At 49.0% G+C, this 20,777-nt stretch overlaps 4 protein-coding genes across 4 annotated transcripts; all 4 read right to left on the bottom strand.

Moving 5' to 3' along the window:
- Positions 1 to 1,296: 1,296 nt before the first annotated feature.
- Positions 1,297 to 2,034, bottom strand: N7506_006143 (putative adenosine deaminase; the record flags this gene model as incomplete). Its single annotated transcript, XM_056955436.1, has 1 exon — positions 1,297 to 2,034. The coding sequence occupies one exon, from the start codon at positions 2,032 to 2,034 to the stop codon at positions 1,297 to 1,299; it is 738 nt and encodes a 245-aa protein (XP_056809770.1).
- Positions 2,035 to 3,381: 1,347 nt separating this feature from the next.
- Positions 3,382 to 6,840, bottom strand: N7506_006144 (putative 1-phosphatidylinositol-4,5-bisphosphate phosphodiesterase Plc1; the record flags this gene model as incomplete). Its single annotated transcript, XM_056955437.1, has 1 exon — positions 3,382 to 6,840. One exon carries the CDS (start codon positions 6,838 to 6,840, stop codon positions 3,382 to 3,384), a length of 3,459 nt encoding a protein of 1,152 aa, XP_056809771.1.
- Positions 6,841 to 16,706: 9,866 nt separating this feature from the next.
- Positions 16,707 to 18,582, bottom strand: N7506_006145 (nucleobase cation symporter-1 family protein; the record flags this gene model as incomplete). Its single annotated transcript, XM_056955438.1, has 4 exons — positions 16,707 to 17,228; positions 17,286 to 18,263; positions 18,330 to 18,400; positions 18,483 to 18,582. 4 exons carry the CDS (start codon positions 18,580 to 18,582, stop codon positions 16,707 to 16,709), a joined length of 1,671 nt encoding a protein of 556 aa, XP_056809772.1.
- Positions 18,583 to 20,093: 1,511 nt separating this feature from the next.
- Positions 20,094 to 20,708, bottom strand: N7506_006146 (MICOS complex subunit MIC10; the record flags this gene model as incomplete). Its single annotated transcript, XM_056955439.1, has 3 exons — positions 20,094 to 20,143; positions 20,365 to 20,515; positions 20,634 to 20,708. The coding sequence occupies 3 exons, from the start codon at positions 20,706 to 20,708 to the stop codon at positions 20,094 to 20,096; spliced, it is 276 nt and encodes a 91-aa protein (XP_056809773.1).
- Between the last annotated feature and the right edge of the window lie 69 nt (positions 20,709 to 20,777).

Raw genomic sequence — 20,777 nt, forward strand, 5'->3', positions numbered from 1 at the left:
TCAAAGCTTCGAGAGGTGATCTCATCTGCAGCGCGGGATCCAAATCGGGTATAACGTCCTGTAGGAGGACCCACTATCAAAGATCAAACCCGCGGGACAAAGACCATCTCGACTTGGTGAGCAAGCAGAAAGAGCGATGACAGGCTGATCTACCTAGGAGAAGCAGAAACCTCTGAAAAGTAGAAATCAGAGATTCAGAATGATTCAGAACGTAGAGCAAAAAACGAACGGGAGAAAAAAGAGAGAGAGAGAGAGAGAGAGAGAGAGAGAGGAGCTCTTGAGATCAAATGACCTGAGACAGACTGGAGTTGCTGATTCCAAGGTTAGGACGAGAACAAGAATGTTTCATTGTGCCCGCCCTACACATTGTGTTGTGACTCTTGTGTAACATAACCTTGTAATTTGGCAATGAACGCTTGTGATTAGGGGGACCTGGAAATTTTCAACCTTGTCAGGTACTGGTAGTAAATTCAATTTTAAGAAAAAAAGAAAGCAGTCGCCTTCGGAACGACTGCAGATTGATGAAAAGCAAAAAAATATATGACAAGAGTGGGATTTGAACCCACGCCTACAAACGTAGATCAGGAAACTGGAAACAGTTATTGAGTTAAGGTGGACCTTAACCTGACGCCTTAGACCAACTCGGCCATCTTGCCAATGGGATGAACCTTGGCAGGCGCTTGGCTTCACAAGGTCAGGAGTGGCAGAAATGGCATCCATGTATATGCGTGAATGTGACTGTGAATACAGCATGAGCCTCTATCCACACTTGCGCGTAGTCTCTTAATGCAAAATAAAAGGTAAAAGGAAAGCAAAGATAATAGCAAAAGCTTGTTATTGCCGATTACCTTTAGATGCTACCTTCTTGATCTTTCCAATGTTAGTCTTGGATGATTCCATCTCGTTTGCACAGGTTACAAGTTTAACCTTGGAAGCTCCCGAGGTCTCACTGGGCATAGCTCTTATATTATGGCTTAAGTATTGCAAGGTCATACCCGAGTAGCTTATGGCCGCCCTGGAGCTGTTGCCAACTATAGGATGAGAACGCTCTAGGACAATACTAAGATGCCATTTAGGATTCTCCAAGCGTTTCAGCATCCAGTGTTGCGACAAATTCTGCAAGGACTTTGCGAACTTTATCCTTCTGATCTTGGCCAGCAAATATTGCATCGACAGCCTTGTGCACGAGACTCAAAAGGTCCGTCCGACTCAACCCGAAATGGTGCGCGGCTAACAGGTGCTCATTCGAGACGGGGCTACAGAAAAACCCGACATCATCGGTCTATAATACCATGATCAGTATTCGTAAAGAAGATAGGGATGGCATGCAGTCATCTGGCTTACACATAGTGCAATGGGGCAGTCACCATGCCTCCAGTATCCGAAATGGTGGTCCAGGTATCCACCGTTGATCATTTTAGCGTGAACATTGCACGAAATGCAGAGTTCCAGGCCAAGATTTCGTCTCAAAATTTCTTGTTTGACGTCGTCAGGCACGTGGATGACATGGCTAATCCGATCGGGTTGGAATGAAAGCAATGTCGCCAGCTCGTTTTGCGAACTGGACGCCGCGGTCTCGGCAAAATGCAGTGTGATTCCCAGACCATTCAGTTTCGCTTTGGAAAACGAGTCCTTGTGGATGCTAATGTCGCCTCGTGTCGGGTTCCCACAGATGTCTACGCCGACGACCCCGCGTGGCTTGTTCTCAATAGCAAGGTTGATAATCTCGTCTCCCTCTGCTGCAGACATGTTGCCCCTATCAATGGCGAGGATCAGAAAGACGGACATTTGGTTTCCCTTGGCTCTGAATGTTTCGATCGTCTTCAGCACTGTATCGACATATTGCTCCCGACTGATGCCTGGGGATGCCCGGGGTATAGTCCGTAGCTCAAGGTAGACAACTCCATCATTCATAAAGTCTTCGAGGACAGAGTTGGTAGAATAGACCAAGCTCTTAAGGTCATTGCAAAGTTGGTACGTCAGTTTGGAAAAGGTTGAAAAAAATCTGAATCGGTGAGATGCTGTTGTCATCATAGTTGCGAATAGGTAGCGTACGTTTCAAGGGTATAATCGATCTTTCCGGGGGCATAAGCACCAGTGGGTCCTCGACGGGGAAATTTTGGTTCTGGTCTTTCTTTTGAACCCATAACTCATGGAGACATTGACGGCTGATGCTACCACTGAGATGAGCGTGCAGCTGTAGTTGGGTCAGGTACGCGAGAACGGATGGGAAGTTATGGAAGATGGTGGTATCATACCTCTATCTTGGGCAGCGCTTTGACGAAAGCCTCGTCAACAGGTTTGGGTGCCATAGATCGGGTTGAGTAGAGGGACCTGTGGAGTTGGAGGTTTGAAGCGGGGACACACGCGGCGGGTGACCCTCATTGCGACTGCCTGTGGGACTTGATACTCTCTTTCTACGCACGGTTGATTTGCATGTGTACGAACCCTCAGGTTGCCAGCACATATGGAAATGGTCGCGCACCTGAAGAGAATCTTGTCATCATGACGATGCCTTCCACCTTTTCAGTTTACCGTGGATCTGCGACCGTAGCCCAAAGGGGCACTTTCAACGTGCCATATATCCCGGAGTGAAATGTTCAGACAACGGCCTTAGAAATACTGAGTCAAGCTTGGAAGGGGAAACTTGGAATGATTTATGGAAATCTTGAAGATATGGGTCTGGACAAGTTCAGAATGATATGAAACCGAATATAGAATTGAATTGAGACAAACTATGAGAACCCCTGATATGATTCCCAAATCCGTTGGCTATGATAAATGATGTGAAGACTTGCTCCGGTGATCCAGCCACGCAAGTCCTTGATGTGAATTGACTCCCGCAAATGCGATGCTGGCCCGATGATGACAAGAGGTGATACGAGACCGTGTTCCCAAACTTTCCCGCGCAGGAGATAAACAAAAGAAATCAGTATGAAACAGTCAGAAGGATAAGAACACAATCTCGTATGAGGAATACATGAGTTGAGACTGAAACAGGCAACAGGTACCCGCATCTTTTCCATTGAAGCATAGCCGGACATCCAGGTCCAAGACTAGCTCAAGAAAATGATGGGGCGATGGAAATCAAAAGATAGTACATGGGAATGGGAAACAGTAAACATAAAGAAAATCGAAACAACTTGGGGGGTATCGCTGAGGTGGGCATGGTAATAGCGCAAATATTCAAAGTCCGAAATGATAGACATGCACAGATGGAAACAAAGAGTGGGATATGATGCAGTAAGAAGGAAAACGCCAGAACCTTGGTAGATGCTAAGAGGAGTAGGAACCAGGTTCCAGATGCGGAGAAAGGTTGTGAAAACGGCAGCTTGGGCGAAAGTTGCGGTGACAGTGACCTGTGAATGTGGGAGGAGGAAATCATTGCACGAATGAAGAGTTGGAAGTTGTTGACACAGTGGGAGTCAGGTTTGGTGAGCCTTCCCTATCTTCAGGACTTACAGGCTCACTTCGATCTTGTGCTTGATCTCGGTCACGTTCGGCCGAGGACGAGCGCTTGAAGACGGTCTGACCGATCTGTCGGAAGATGCCCATGCGCTCAGCACGAAGCTCTTCGAGATCTAGACGCTGTACAGAAACGGGCTCTTCCTTAGAGATCTTGCAGAACAGGGTTGAGAACAAGTACTGGTCGCCACTGTTGTCGTAGAGGGGCAGATAACGATAGCCCTGCGACAGACTGGTAAGCTTGGCAGTGAATGTCGCCAGCTGAACGCTGTTGTTGTTTCCGGCGCTGCGACCATCTTGTGAACTCCACACGGTCCATCGCACAAACACCAGGTCGGGATACTTGGTTTCTAGCGAGAGCTTGAATTTGTCATTGAAAACAGGGCTGTATCCGTTGCTTTGCTCGATCTTGGTGCGCCGACGGTGTGGGTAGCCTATTCCCGACATGCCGTTGCGGGCAGAAGCATCCATACCACCCTCACCGAGAACGAAACTCTGGCCACGGTCATCCGCGCTGAACATCTCGATCTCAACGTAAGGGTTGATGTTGTCATCTTGCCCAATCGTACGAGGACGGGGAAGTTGTTGTGCGGAAATGACATCCACTGAGAATCGAACCATCTTGCGCTCTGTTTTGCGCTTTTGGGTTCCATCCTCACTAGCAGGCAAACGAAGACTTTCGGGCTTAAGGATGTAGCCGGTGCGATCGGTACCAGCTGCAAACATAGCCTGGTTCATCTGCATGCCAATGTCGTATGTTTGCCAGTTAAGTGCTGCCATTTGCACACCACGGCGCCAGAATTTGTTCGGGTCGAAATTGGAAGAACGAAGTCGGAAGCCTGAAGGATATACTCGCGTGAGGTACTTGCGGTTGTGGGCTTCGAGTGCAACCTTGTTATCATGGTTCTGGGTGATGCCTTCAAAAGAGCGCTCGGCAAAGGAGTAGATGTGGTTGTACCGCCTGCTCTCTGGTGACGAGAAGCTCTGCCATTTGTAACCGCGGGTATAAACACCCAAGTCAGACAAGGGCTTTGTGATTTTGCTCTTCTGGCGTCGTTTTTTCTTCTTGTCGTTCTGGACCGACACCAGAGCCCCATCACTGTCTTCGGTTGCACTGCTCATACTCGTCGCAGTGAGAGATCTTCGGTCCTGTGAAATCAAAGGACCAATACTATCAACGGAGCCAATGGTGGGAGGGCTGGACAAGGATGGAAGGGGCAAATCTGAAGGGGCCGGGCGCACAAACGGCGTGCTTGCACTGCGTTTGCGACCATGCGTACCAACAGAACTGACTGTGTCCTGGCGAGGATCAAATTCGGTCTCATCGCAAGTCTTGACTTTGACCAGAATGCGACCTTTGAGTTCCTCCGGCGACGGAAGGATATAGCAGTTGGTCATCAGGGGTTCAAGAATGAGTTGTTCTTTGAATGTCTCTTTCATGATCTTCACCATGGCCAACTGCTGCTCTGGGTTGCAGTGCACTTCAAGAGAGAGGATGAGAGGGAAGTCGCACGAGATGAAGGCGTAGCGATTGATGACGGTAATGCAGTCAGCAAAGAGCACACTGGTGGTCAAGGTGCGTCCATGGGAGACAATCGGGCGTCCATCTGCGCCATCCCAGCAGTCGATTTCAACACATCGGCATCCTTGCTGGAGCGCGCTCACGTAAGCTTCAGTGCTCGAAGCACCAGCTACCTGGCGGCCTAAAAGATAGGTGTTGTGGGAGCTCGAGATGAAATATTCGTTCAATGGGCGATCGAACCTTGACTGGGGAGCACGCGATGCATAGATACCATTGCTAGCAGAAGCCAGGAACATGGAGAATGAATCCAGATCCATTCGCATGACCGGTGGAATAAGCTCAGAGCCTTCAGCAGAAGGAGTTCGAGATTTGGAAGATCTGCGCACAGTCTTGTCAAACAGTGCAGCCCAATAAGCACGATCGGAGTCGACGTCTTCGTTTTGCACACCACGAAGGAAAGTCAGGAATTCAGTTTGGGTCATGCCTTCTTTGGGACTGGCAGTGTGATGCTTGAAGATATCCTTGATATCTTTGCGTTCCTTCAAGCGCATAAGGAAGTCTTTGAACTCGGAGAAGTTCAGCTTTCCATTGCGGGCACAGTCCGCTTTTGTGAATTGCGCCCTGAGCATGTTTTTGGAACAGTTGATGTGCAGACTGCGGCAAACCTTCTCCACGGCGGCGAGGTCGAGACTCTGCTCTTCCGCCGGGGGTGGGCCTTGGGGGAATAATCTGGACATCTCACGTTGCCAGTGGGCCTGAAGAACAGCCTCACTCTGACTCGAACCAGCGAGACCAGCCATGAGGCCGATTCTATATCGAGAAATGTGCTCAAGGGTGGTGATCCACAAATCGAGAATGCGGTCGCTAGGAGCGATGAGATGCAAAGTCTTGACCGTGCGGCCCTTGGACCGATCAGAATCTGCAATCACGATAGTGAACCACCGACGCTCCAAGTCTTCGGGAATTTGATGTTCTTCCCGATAATTTCGAGCATCGGGACCGACCCGAATTTCCTTGATGTCATCAATATAGAAACGTTTCGCGGGATTTGAGACATCCCAGAAGACTTTGGCAGCATCAAGATCTAAAAAGAAGCGCACTTGCTTTCTGCGCTTCTTGGTTACCTTTGTGAGAACAGTACCGCGTTGAACGGCCGAGTCGACTTTGGGCGCCACAACAACTGTGGGAGGAGGCACAGCCTCGCGCGCAGCAGACATGCGGCTTTCGCTACGAAGACTGGATGCCTCCGAGCCGCCCCAGGCGCCCAGGTTGTCCAGTGCTTCGCCTGTCTCATCCTCGTTACTAGAGTCAAGCGCACTGTCTCGGACAGGCTGAGGCCCGGTTTTGCTGTCACTGCGGCGACGCATGATGATGGGTCCAGTGCTGCGGTCTCGCTTGTCGTTTTGTGTGGCGGACTGTCTTCTGCGGGTAAGTTTGTTGGCTGCGCCACGCGAGATGCGGCGCATCAGACCCGGAGCCTTTGAAGATGCAGAGTCATTGAAGCTGGAACTTTGGATAGTTCCAGGGACAGCCATCATGGACTCGCCAAGTTCGAGAGGACCTGGTGTAGGCAGTGACAGACCGGTCACTCGACCACGAAGTCCTTCGCTGGCAGTTTGGAATGGAGTACCAGCAGGGGTGAAAGTATAAGGCGTCCCGGGGGCAGGGAAGGATGATGTCGGAGTTGAGATTGGGGACGATGTGAAGGAGGGCGCGTTGGAATGTGGTTGTCCAGAAGGTAGAGAAGTGACAACATGGTGTAGAGAAGTTGGTGGAGGGAGAGATGTCGCAAGTTTTAAGCTGGATTGGGAGTCGGCATCCAGAACCGGAGAAGAAGTCGTAGCATATGCCATGATGGCTATCTATCAGAAACAACAGCTCAGCTGTCGATAGGTGCAATCCAAGCCTGTCGTGAACCGTGCCAATGTCCGAGTCACCTGGACCCAGAAATGGACGAATGGTTAACAGCGTAGGGGTCCAGCCTACTGTCAAGGTTCGCAAGGCTGCCGCCTGTCAATTTGTTATGCGATCTGAGCCAAAAAGGAAAGAGAGATAATCCGACGCAGGTTGACGAAAGAAGAAAATAAAAAGAATCGTTCAGCCACGTCTTCAGCAGAAGTTCACTGTTCTTGAACTCTGCTGCATCTTGACCAGACTTGTATTCAATGCGGAGAGCTCTGCCGGAGAGTTGCTCACGGGAAGAGACCGAAGCACAAAAAATATGTGGGGAACTCAGAAAGGTCCCTGATAACAATTGCAAAGGGCACTGGCCCTGTGCAACGGCCAATTTCCCACAAGGGATCTTCTCAGCGCGGTGCTGACCACTTGAGACAGACGTCACAAACGACACGGGCAGTGATCTCCAGCCTCAAGGTTGCGGTCCGCAAATTGTCCTGCTTTTTTCGGAACCTGGCTGGTTCTGTATGATTTCTTCCAATGATAGCAATGCGAGGCCCCTCTTCTAGCAGACGATCTGCCGGTACGTGGGGCAAGCTACTGCTCTGCACCGGATGAGGGATGTATTGCGATTTGGACCAATTGATCGTGTCATTAACGAACGAACTGGGGAGGGGACGTGGGTTCGGTTCGAAATCGAATAGCGTATACCGTAGCGAGTAGGAAGGCGGACGCAATGCGCATGCAGGTATCGGTCCTAGAGTTCAAAAAAGAGCCCCAAGAATCCTTTCTGCGTGGCTGTGGAAGTCGACGGCGCTAGCGAGCAGAGGCCCAAGGATTGTCACAAAAAACTCGTTATTCGACGGGAGCTGTGCGCAATTGGGTACGATTGTAGACTAGCGATGCGGCAGGCGATGGGAAGACCCGTAGTTGTTCCCCGGCGCGTGGTAACTTGGGTAGGGGGAATGCGATGGAAAATCGGGAATTGCGACAGGGTTGCCAACGCAGTGGATGCAAGAGGTCGAAAAGGGAAAGACGAGCAGTCGGCGCCTGGGCCGAGTTAAGGAGACGCTGATGTTGGATTCTCTAGTGCCGTTTCGAGAGTCACCGTGAGCTGATCCAGTTGCTGCACGGTTACGTGGTGGCCACTAAGTTTGTATGCGAGTTGAAGATTTGCGAAAGTCGGAAGTAGCCTGAGATGATCATGCAAGAGGAGAGAAGGGGATCCGGTCTTTCCTTATCGTCTGAGTCAATATATTTTTTTTTCTGTCTCAAGGAGTGGGAAGATGAAGGGGGAGGAAAATAAATTATTAAATCAATGGAGTCCTCCGCGAATTGAAGCTGCAGTGGGTACTGGCGGTACTTACGATAGTGTATTGCAATACCTCGTATCGATACCGGTATTGTCCGTATTGTATTTCTGCGGTGTATGGCGTATCGCTGCCTTTTTCTTTCTTTCTTTGCCCGTTGTTTGTTTGAAAACCAGATATTAAAAATCAGCGCGGGAAGTACATGGGGCTTGATTCTTGCTGAGGCCGTCGAGGATGCAGAGAAATCTGGAAAAGGATATGTAGGTCTGACAATGTCTCCAGGGGAACCGGACAAAGATTTGATATCAAGAAAAGAATTGTCTAGCCACACTTGTGGTGACAACAGTGGCTGAATACTGAGATCAATAAAGAGACAAGAGCAAAAGCAAAAAGAAATAACTGGTAGTAGGCCAAAAAGAAGGGGGGACCTTTGAAATGATTAAATACTATGGAGTACAGAAGCGACAACGCACTTAGACTTGCTCATTTAACCCAAGTATGTTCTCGCTACAGTTAGGTACTACTTCAATACCCAAGTGCCTATCAAAATGAAGCGCTGCCTACCACGAGATGACGACGTGGAATGACTGCACGCCAGAAGATGGGCAGACCCCGTTACTCAGTATCATTGGACGATCATTGGGATCTCTGGGGAATGTTATCGACCAAAACGGGTCGATCTGTGTTTCAGGTGCGTTGGACGGGAACACTAGAGGGATGACGACGGACATTACAATTGAAAGCTACCTATCAGTGTCTTATTTGGTCATAAGCGGTGTAGGGCTAAAATAATTTCCAAAAAAAGGGGGTCTAGGATCCTTTCATTCAAGTGCTCGGAGAGATTACGGGACTATGAATTATAGTGGGTAAAAATAGCAGTCTATTCACTCAAACTTCTATAGTCTGACACGGCGCCGGGCTCCAGTTCCCCCACAATTGATTCTACACTACGGAGTGCAGTAGCCTTTTTTTCTCTTTCATTTCTTTTTCCTGGAATTAGGTTGTACTACAACGCTGTTCAAGCATACTTCGCCTGTAACCGGCCCACTTATCATGTCATTCTTACTTGTATTACCTCGGTGTAAATTCCCGCTCTGCACCGACAGAGCGGTCCTGGGGAAGGTATGCGGAACCTTCGGATTCTTGCGTTTTGATCTCGAAACATCCTTGGATTAGACTTTCTTGTTCTCCTTGTGGTACATGTATCCAGGAGTGATGTCCCTTGTGTTCATAACTGACTGGTTGGGTGTTTATCTCTGCCCAATCTGCCTAGAGGGCGTATCTTAACGGAGTAGCAGAGACACAGTGCCACGGGCGATCATACATATCGTGAAGTCTTCTCTTTGGACATGCAGTGGGGGTAGGTGGGGGTTCATACACCGCAAAGCTCACAAATTTACCGGCTTACAATGCAAGGTAAGCTTGTACACGATGTCATCTATTTTAAAGTATGCTGGAGTAAAGTGGCATGTCATCCCTGAGCCGGTGAGGCTTGCTGTGGCAGTGAAACGGTTTGGGCGGTGCAGTGGGTCAAACCAATCCAAGTAAATTTTTTTCAAACGAAAATAAAAGATCGGGTTTGAGCTGTCTCCGTTCGGCCAACACTTGGTTACGTGCTCAAAAATAGGGCTTTGGGAGTCACTTGTTGGTCAAATTCGTCTACTGCTCTTTTGCCCCCTACAAAGACCCGCATTTCATTTACAGCTCCCGTGGTATCCATATGATATCAATATCTCAGCCCATACGGAGTACACGTACAAAGCACAAAGTACCTCGTAATCAGTCTTCAGGATACCAATATACTAAGAGTCACACATGGTATATCATACTGAGAAGCCTGCAGTATCCGTACGATATACAAACCTCTGCGGGGTCGATATGCCTTACCAACCCCGCAGCCGTTGGACTTGATGAGCTGGCGATGCCGTGCTTTACCGTTTCCTTGATTCTGACAATTCTTCACAACTCCCAGCCGCTGCAGCCGGGAGGGAAAAGCAGAGCCCCCTTACCCCTCATATCAGAACTGTTCATCTGATCCTGAATCTGCATGTAACCCAGCCGGGCTGACTCTATCGATTGGAGTTGACCTCCCAGCGATATAGGTAACTTCTTCCGGGTTTAGCAGCCGCATTAACCTAGCAGCCCTGACAAGGATCTTGTTCAAACCTCAGCTCATGATGTTTTTCTTTATCGTGATTGCGCATATAGCTAATACGTAGAATCAACAAATGATGCAACCTTTTGTGATAGAAATCCATAGATGGTCTGTGCAGATGCGATCTTTTTTTTTCCAATTTAGGGAAGACGAAAGCAGATGTGTTTCCCTAGGAAACGGACATCTTTGTGTTTTTTTCCCTTTGTTAATTTTCATCATTTCCCGGTTTCGCCTTGTATAGGAAATGGTCAATACTGTCGGCGCGTGGAATGACTCATCTGCCCTATCAGCCCTGGAGGCACTTTACTCTACGGTCACGTTGGAGACTTAAAGCCAATACCCACGCGCCTTCTATCCGACACATCCGTGCGCTATCAACATAACGTACCGAGCGGGTGTGGCGGGTTTAACGAAAGCCTGTAGGATAAGACCACTTACTCCCTAGGCATAGATTAGATCGGGACTGACAGGTAAGACAGGGTCTCAAATTATTCGATGATGCATTGAAAAGCGCCACGTTATCAGCGACAACATCATAGAGGCCGATCGATCATTTGCAGGCAGTTTCCAAGGTCGTATTGACCATAACCTATCATCGATACGACCCCACTCGTACTCTGTACAGTAGAAAAGAGCGGTGGCTGAAGCAAGGATCTGTTGAGCCACTCTTGGGGAACAGGGACAAGCCTCTAGTTAGAAAGGTTGACCGCCTCTGATGGTGACCGTCCTGTGACTCCATAATTCAGGTCAAATTGTTAAAGCCCTTTGAGCGGGCTCCACTGGAACCGACCAGGCGGGTTGTCGACAAATGCGATCATCAGCGATGGTCGCGGACGGGAAGAGAACAAGTCAAAGCTCAGTCATTATGTTGCGATGTGGACTCCGTATCACGGATATGGGTTTCCAGCGCTGACGTGCGATATGTCACCTTTACACGATGTCGATGCGCTGTATGGAGAATGGAAGAGCGAGTCGTCCCATAAAATCGCTGTGTAGACAACGTGTTGCAACCTCATCCCCGTGACCCGGTGTTGATTTTTATTGGGCGCTTGGTCAAAACACCACCGCAGTAATCTCTAGCGATGGTCCAACCATGCATGTCCATCCAATCACCCATTGTTCTATTTCGGATCCCACGGCTGCCGGTGTAAAGAACAGACTAAAATCAAAGACTTGGTCTGCGTGGGTATACTTGGTTATTGGGACTTGAATGTCTTACTAAATTTCCCTTCCAAGAATTCTTGGGGCCCTCCATTGGCTTCGGTGGAAGACTAAAGTCGTTCGGCCCACTTGACAGGGTCGTTCTTTGAAATGGGACAAACTAGTGTATTATTGTATGTCATCGCTTCAGGGGTTGTTCTACGTGGCTTCCAATGTTCTCTTCTGGAAAGCCAAAAATACATAGCCATCTAAGACATCGTTTCCCTGGTATTCAAGAAATTACCCGTGGACGACGGGCTTTGTGTGATGAGAAACACCGCGATCACAAAGCACAGCCAGGTAGATCGCTGTATGGAGCGCTGGTCTCAAAGTTGAAATGGCTCCAGTTCTAATGAGGCTAGGTGAGGCACTTGTGAAGCTAACTCTGCACTCCATTATTGATGCGCATGTACTCCGTACTTCCGTACAGTACATACCAGTCCGTCAATCTCGCAGCCGTTCCTTTCAACGATCAACGGCCCTAGATGACGACACCCCGCTTTTTGTTGACGTTCCCCTATGAGACGGGAGGCCTCGGTTGAATCATACAGGGGGGGGAAGAAAAAAGTAACCTAAATGTCTGCTCAGATTCCTTTGATCCCCGCCTATTTTGTGGGGTGCCCTCTCATTGAATCCGCTTGAATTTTCCGTATCGGTAGGATCGATAGGATTAAGAAAAAGCAAGATCCATAGACACTGGAAAAAGTAATCTTGGTCAAAACTTCCTATAGACAAGCTACAGAGAAATTTGCCATCATCAATTGGATCTCGGAATTTCTAGCCTATCCATGATATGTACCTCATACTCTGAATACTTTCGAGGCGAGTGAGAAAGTGATGACATCATGAAGACGCACACGAAATATTGAAAATATTGACTGAAAATTACGGTAATAACATTTGTATCCATACCGATACATACGTCCCCGTCAGGCTTTTGGCGGCTCGAGGTATGCAAATACTACGCTTTGAGGACATGTCAAGCCTATTCAGGGGTGCAATTATTAATTTGAGGCGAAAAATGGGAGTCACAAAAACTGAGCTACGGGACCGATCTTCAGGAGAAAACGGAAGGGGCGTTAACTTCATTCCAATGCAATTTTAGTTCTCCCTTCCCCCGATTGCTTTAAACATTAACGTTTTGACAGTGCCAATTTCGGTATTGAAATCTACTCGAAACACCTTGGAAATGACTGTGTACTCCGTAACACAATACAGCCCTGTCCTGAAGTCCCAGGGGAATGGAACCGTTGCGCCTCAGCACTTGTACACGGGGAGATTTGCAAGTGACGGCTGGGACTTGGCCGTACATGTTTTGACCATCTCCTTTGTGCTCGTGTATTGGGGCAAATCTTTCCGCCCTCAGTACTTCGTGCTCCGTATTTGAGATGTACTTGGCACAGAAGCAGCCTAATTATACTAGATCGAATTAAGCAGGTTCCTTTGTCTGAGGTTACCATCTCGCAAACGAAGTTCAGCTTGGGCACATGCACGTCGGCAGGTTTCTACTTTGGAGAAACCACTCAGGTACTCCGTAATTGGTGTCTAAGTATTATCAGAGAAAATCAAACCATCGCGACAACAGATTCATCACAGATACCCCTCAGCGAGGCTAGGCAGCCATTGCCAGGCCGGTCCGCTTTCAAGGTTCTGATCCTTCGATGCGTCTTCGATGCTTCCAAGGGTGGTGCTATGAAATTGTCCCGTCCGTTTCACAACATTGCCCCATCTAATCGAAACAGGGGAAGAATGAAGCTCCAGCTCCACACAAACGAGCCATCCCGCCATCCTCGGGCCTCTCTTTTTGATGCGACATTCCGGGCCTGCGTCTCATTGGTAGCACCTGTCAGCGTTTACCCATTAGCCTGTGGTCCCCATTGGCCTGTGGCTGAATTGATACTACACGTATAGGAGCTGTTCTGGACGGAGTACGGGGTACTCTGCCTCTTCTGCCACATTTCAATTACGGCCGCAGCAAGGAGATGTATCTACTTCTTCGTGTTGCATTTGCTCTATTTTACCTTTGCCCGTTTGTCTCTTGAGGGGGTGCATGTGACTCACCTTGGAATGATTTCTCACATCATTTCCGAGGCCTGTTGGTGCGACTGCATCATAGGATGTTGATGGCTCGCACGTCACTGACCGTGTAACCGGAGTCAACGATTGCGACTTACACCGGGCCTGATCGAAATGACGCTCATGTTTCAGAGACCGTCATCCCGGAACCGGCATTATGCCACTGGCTGTCTTAAGGTTGATGTTTAGATCTTGTCCTCTGTTGCTACCGTCTACGCCGATTCCGGTATCGAGCTCATCGCATACCTAGCGGTCTAGTGGGCGGTCACTTGTGGATAGTTCCCCGGACGCCTCTCCCATTGGTACAGATCTGATCGTATGACCTAGAGCCTTGATAAAAGGTCTCGATTTGGAAATTAACCACCGTACACCCGTTTCTTGAAGCTACCAGGCCTTACTACGTCTCCGTGTAGTTGAGCGGCATAGCGGGAGAGCGGCAAAGCGGAAAGCCCATATCAGCACAAAACAGCGATTGGAACGGGTCTCATGATTATTGGAACGAGTATTAGGGTCGCGAAAACAGGTTCCAACCCATTACACGGGATATTGTGGCTGAACACATCGCTGCTGGAACTGACATTGCGGGGCTATTAATTTGGCTGCTAGGAATGTGATTTCCCCCCGGTCCCAAGCGGCTCTTTCACACACCTCCACCTTACACTTCCAAGTTCAGCAATGCGATTGGAGTTTCTGGGATGCGAGTGGTAAGCCGAGGCCGGCGTCCTGAAGTACCGGCCATCAACACGGTCAGCCCCAGCGGGGCAAGTCGCAGGGCTGGGAAAAAGACCCCGGAGACGCCGTCACAAGCGTGCACGCCGTTCCCGAAGCTAGCCTATCTGCTGTAAGATGTGTTTCAACTCCATCCCGCGCGTCCCAATATCGCCAGCTAAATTAGTTTCGGGTCATTCATTTCGATTAACCCACCAAGTTCAGAGAGTACGAGTGCCGTGCCCTATCAGTGCCACCAACCTTGGAAGCAATTCGCGTCCACTTTATACCAAACACTCGGGTCCTAAATGCAACGAAACAAGGCGGGCTCCATATGTCGCAGATCTAGGGCTAAAAATAACCCCTGTAAATCTGCGATCAAGAATCATATCCCCACAGTGGACAACGTGGCTTCCAGAATTTTCATCGAAGGCTGTTCAGCCCACTTCGCCCACTTCGGCAATGGAGCAGAGAGGAACTCCTGATATCCATCCCGTGTCGGGGGCGAAAAAAACAAAACTCATCGATCCCACAAGAAAAATTCTCAAACGGCTTCAAACGCTTTTTTACCTTTTTGTGTTTGGGAGTTGTCGAATACGACACACGGGTCGCTCGGATGGCCCCAACCTGACCGTTGCCAGCAAATTGTGGTCCAGCCTTGGCGGTTGTCGCCGACTGGCCCCCGTCGTGGATTCCAACTCGTTGAGCCCTACGTTGTGTATCAATTTCTTTCGTGGACCCGCTTGCCGGGCTGTGTTGCTGTCGCGACGTGTATTGCCGTAATTCGGCTTGGATCCTTACAGGATTGGTACGTAGGATTGCGGTTTCTTGTTGAATTTCCGAGTCTCTTTTTACAGGCAAAAGCACCTTGGTGGTAATCCCTGTCAAATGCAGATCCCGCATTGAGCCTCTTCGGCCTTCCTTGCGTCCACCTCAACAGGAAACTCTCACCGACATTGACTGACTAGAGTCCCACCCGATTCAAATCTCACGGCACGTAGAAAGAAATATGGAGCGAGAGGAGTCATAAGAGTCTCTGGTAGGCGCCTAGCTCATATCCTGCTGATTGTGAATTTCCACACAAGGCATATTCCACCATTATGTGTTGTGTTTGCGAAGTGACCTGAGGTAGGTCTCAATACATTCGCAGGAAATCGCGTAGAAACACCATCTGCAAATGGCACCCCTTCGTTGCGTTCGTTCCTTGCGCTCAGAATGAAAAGTCATCATAGCCATCACTCGAAACCTACCTTTTTGCCTTTATATACCTTGCACCGATTTGGGAAATGATTCAGTTATCTGACATTGTATGTAGGCCGCCGAGGTACAGTAGACCACCATGGCAACGATGAAGGCCTCTCAAACCCGGTAAAACTCGTCGAAGCTGCTCACTACCCGATGTTCGGCTGTGGCCAGTTGGTATACTTTGGATGATTCCCATCATTCCAAAGGAGTATCCTCGTCCATAGCCCTTTGCATATCGATCATGTCGGCATGAAAATATCTTTGTTGGGGCCTTCAGTCTCCATGGGGCGATTGAAGAAGTGATTGTTTCTCGAGAGGCGAGGTTTCCGAGAAACTAATGTTGAGAAAACGATGGCGTCGTCGTCACTTCCGTGGGGGTCGGGTCGAGCATCCTTCAGGGAAAGAGCTCTCAATGCCGGCCGGGCCAGCCTAGTATTGACCCTTAGGGTTTCGCCAGTGCTCAGCATGGCCAACTAACGAGCGAAGCATATGCTTCGTTTATGAAAATAACACAATAAGCAACGACTTAAGCTGCTTGCTCCTCACTGAGGCGTCATATCCCTACAAAGAATCCCTACAAAGATCCCTTTGGACAGATTCATCGTTTTTGGATCTTCGATTGTTCCTCTGGCAAGCGCGTCCTCTTTAACCGTGGCGCTATTCGAAGCAGGCCCGACACTCAGCATGAAGCTGATATCAGATTAGTCAATGACTGCTCGAAGGATCAAGAGACGCTGATGAACATAGATCCAGACTGTCAAAGCAAAAAGTTCGACCGTGGAAGAGAGAGAAGAGAGAGAAGAGAGAGAAGAGAGAGAAAGAGCTATCTAGCCTTGGGGGTTCATCTGACCTCCCAACAGCACTTATCACTTCGGAAAATCCAAGACAGCCCGCTATCCAAACCATACTACGCTCCCAATCTCCAAGTCTCTATGTCAAATGTGAAAGTGAGCAGGACAAAGATGTTATCCGAAATTGATGGCCACATAAGCCCGTGATCTATTGTCATACCATCATCTAGGACCCTTGTACTAGGAGCCTCATTATGTACATTCAACTCAACTCAACGGTGCCAAGACCGGAGTGAAACAGTATCCCAAAACCGCTAAAACAAACAAAAATAACCAGCTCAGACCTTTTGAGCAGACGAATCAGGACATTTATGGTCGAGGGACAGCTCATCAAACGATCTCCGACCTCCATTGGCCTCGACGTCGTGAGGATCCTGTCCATATGCGATATCAAGATTCAAAGTGTCGATATCTACCTCGTTCCAGGTAGCGCTTGTCGCGGGGACGGGGAAGAACCATGTCAGGGCGAGGTAGACGATACCCGAAACTAACACGCCGGAGAAGTAGTTCACGTTGTAGATATATTGCGCGCCAATTGGGACGTTGCATCCAACCGCCCCGGCAAAACCAACGATGTTGACTATGATTCCACAGAAGTAGGCGGTATAGGCGCGCCATGAGAATCCAAAAGTATAGTAGTATGGCTCGGTGTTGCGTCCGCTGTACAGAGCTTTGATGTCAAGGTAGCCCTTGCGGACGATGTAATAGTCGCAGATCATGACGCCGGCAATTGCGGAAAGGAAGAGGGAATATGCGGAGAGGTAGGTTGTGAAGTTGTTCGACGTGGAGACGAGGTTCCACTAGATAAAGAGTTAGAATGTCTCAAAGCTGTTTTTGAAAGAGAAGTTATGACTTACCGGACACATGGCCAGACCAACTATGGCACAAATGTAGCTGCCGCGTCGGATATTCAAGTACCGAGGCATGAGGGCAGTCAAATCGGTTCCGGCGGAGACTGAGTTGGCAGAGATGTTGGTTCCTAGCTGGGCGAGGGCGAATCCAGTAGCAATGATGAAAATGCCAAATCGCTGGCCGGAACTGGCACCATCAAGGAACTTGCCGAGAAGGTCAAGTGGGTTCCAGGTATATCCGTCATTGAAAATAACCGATGATGACGAAGACACGATGATGCCGATGAAAGAGGTGACTCCAAATCCCACCGGAATGGTTAACAACTGAGACCAAAAGGCGTCGTTGGGTGTTCGTGCAAAACGCGAGAAGTCGGGGTTGTTCATGATCAGAGCCGCGAAGTTACCAATACAGGACATGATTCCTTTGACCATTGCCCAACGGAAATCAGATCCGTGAACAGTGTTTGACTGGTGAATGATTGGACCGAGACCGTTGGCGCGGGAGATGGCCCATGCAAAGAACGCAATAGCAGCGATAGGAGAGTAGATGGCTTTGACAGTAAAGAGGTGGCGGACCTTGTGCACAGGGAACCACAGTGCTGGGAGGGAGCACAGCCAGAATAGGAAGAAGCTGAGGAAGTTCTTGGTATCGACACCGGCGCTGGCAGAGAGGCCATTGTGGAGGTTACGGTAGCTTGGCCAGATAGCCTCGATCATGAGAGTCACACACTCTCCACCAATGTAACTTTGCACACCATACCAGATGATGGCCATCACGACTCGGTTGAGGACGGGCCAGAAAGACCCCCAGATTCCGAATGAAGCCCGAGCCGTCACTGGGAATGAAATGTGGTATACGGCGCCGATGCGACCTGTTAGGCATACAAAGCATGCAGCCACGAAATATCCTACCCAGACACAAATCCATGACTGCCACCATGAAAGACCGTCGACGATCATTGATGATGAGATCATCCATGTATTCTGTAAAGCCGTTAGATGACATTTCTCTCATTGTTTTCGTGGTGGGCGATGGTTGGAAGTACTCACAATGTTTAATGAGTCTGCAATCCAAAAGGCGATGTAGTTTGGCCATCTCCATTGACGTCGCTCTGGGTCGACTGTATCAAGCATGAAAGTTAGTCTCAGCCTTTTGAGAGATTTCAAGTTCACCTCTCGTAGGTTAGAATGGGATTTTCTTACCAGGCCGTAAGTCACTATTCGTCAACATCATTTGAGCATTAGTGAGCCCTGGCTCGTTTTCCACGGCCACTTTGTCCATCACCCATTTTAAGTCTGGCATGGCGCTTTTTGTGCGCTTGCTGATGGAGGAGGGAATATAGTTTGATGTAATGTAGAGATGAGATACTTGTATAGGTTTATAAGGTTGGATTTGGTCGAAACAAAAGACTCAATACTCGGGAAATAGTATTTGAATGTAATTGAAAATGTTGAAAGCCAGCTACAATGACGGGGGGCAGCTTGATATAATATTCTGGATGCAAATGATATAAGGGATTACCTAGCGCGATAAGCCGGAGTGGGATCCCACACGTTCCGAGATGCATGTGGACTACACCTTAACGACGTCCACGGGTGCTATCATTCTCAGTGACCGAACGACTCGAGTAACCGTTATCTGAGGAAAGGTAGTCCAGAGATCCACTTTGGCCACCGAAGGGTAAAGCCGGGGCTTTGATTGGCCATTCTGGTATCTAATCTGCCCACACCCGACAGTATGGAGAAAAGCTGGAGATAGAAAAGAAAGCTAAACTAACGCTGACTCGATGTGATCGAGTAATAACTTAATGTCACATGACCCTTCCCCCTTCTCATTGGACTTCCTCCATTCTCTCAATCCACCGGCTTGCTTACGACCCGTCCGAGCTTAGACTTAGGTTTCCTAATGGCAAGGTTGAGCTTCCACATGGCTTCCTTCTCCTGGGAGTTACATGTTGCATTACCTTAAGCCATACTCCAGGGCTCCATAGTGCCTCCGAGTTCCGGAGGCACCCAGAAATCCCCGCCATTACCAATATGCCCCCGCCCTGGGGAGCTAGCGGATGATGATGTGTTGATTAGAGCTTTGCATAATTACCCCGGCTATACATGCTGAATCCTGTTACCGAGCGATTGGCTTTCGTTGAACCTCTGAGATTGACGACGCTTTTCGTCAGTCTTCTGGAGTCGAGTCTCGTGCCCCCACCCCCCATCCCTTCAATAACAAAATCATAGAACGATCCACCTGGGCACCTAGCTTGGATGAATGGTGTCGGGCCTACCCGTGCAGGTGCCATTGTTATTCCAAAGCTTCCAAGGTTCTGGAAACCTTGGGTAGATCTGAGATTTGCTACGGGCTATAAAGCTTCGACTGTCCCGAGATCTGCAATTGACCTCGGGATGCTTCGAATTCCAAGGTTGGAGCCGAGACTTGCAAGTAGGATTTATAGCGACAGCCCGGGTCTTGGGCTTGCTTATAAAATCCCTACCTGTCGACCCATAACAAACTTCAAACTAAGCGAGCATAGACGTTTTTGGCGGATCACGTTGTTCTTGGTCTAATTGGACTTGGCAAATCAATGACGGGAATGGCGTGTTATAAAAGAAGTCTCGCTCGGAAGAACTTGGTTTTTATTTTGAAACCACGGTCCTTCACTGAGGAGACGTAACAAAACTAAGGAATACCTCGCACGGCAATGACAATCGTTTGGTGAAACCCAACTCTACCAAATCTCTTCTCGGGGCCCAACCCATCATTGCTTGATGAGTTTCTGCTTCCTGTACAATATATCGTACACGCTTAAGCTCCAATTCTTAGCGGCGCAGAGCATCTCTGATAGGCGAGTCACCACGGCGGAAGGAAGCTAAAGAAAAGTTAGCTCAGTCACTTTTCTTTGAACAGCGAAACCTCGGAACAGAGAGATCGGGGAAAAGCGGATAGCCGGGCCACAGTCGAGATCAGATATATTCGGCGTGAACATGGGATTCAAGCTTGAAACAGTCTGTCTGGAGGTGGCACCACGATTCCGATTGGCTCCGTGACTCCTTCCAAGTCTGCATAGTTTGGTGTTCGATATAAACATACCATCAGCCTCTTCCCAAGCACGTCCGGCACCGAAGCCGAGACCAACCCACGCGGGCCAAGCTCGGCGCTTGAACAGGAGGACGGAGAAGACAACACCGAAAGAAAGACCGAGGGAGGACTTGATGATGACGGAGGAGATGGCGCGGTCCCACTAAACAATCAGAGTTCGAAATTAGCTTAAAATCCTCACGTGTGTCCAAATGAAGTCGCTCATAGTCCGAGGTTGGGGAAGAAATTTCATTCATTCAGGAGTAGAGACTATCGCATACCTTCTCGTTAAGCAAAGCCTCGCTGACAGGCTTGGTAGCCCGCGCGATCGGCCCGGATTCGTTGGATTCAGCCATTGCGGGAAATCTAGCAACAAATTAGTAAAGAGCTCTCAAACTCAAGCTGACTCGACCAGCTGAACAACA

The sequence above is a fragment of the Penicillium brevicompactum genome (assembly GCF_028827555.1).
Source record: "Penicillium brevicompactum strain IBT 35665 chromosome Unknown utg000005l_segment0_segment0, whole genome shotgun sequence".
Taxonomy (NCBI): domain Eukaryota; kingdom Fungi; phylum Ascomycota; class Eurotiomycetes; order Eurotiales; family Aspergillaceae; genus Penicillium; species Penicillium brevicompactum.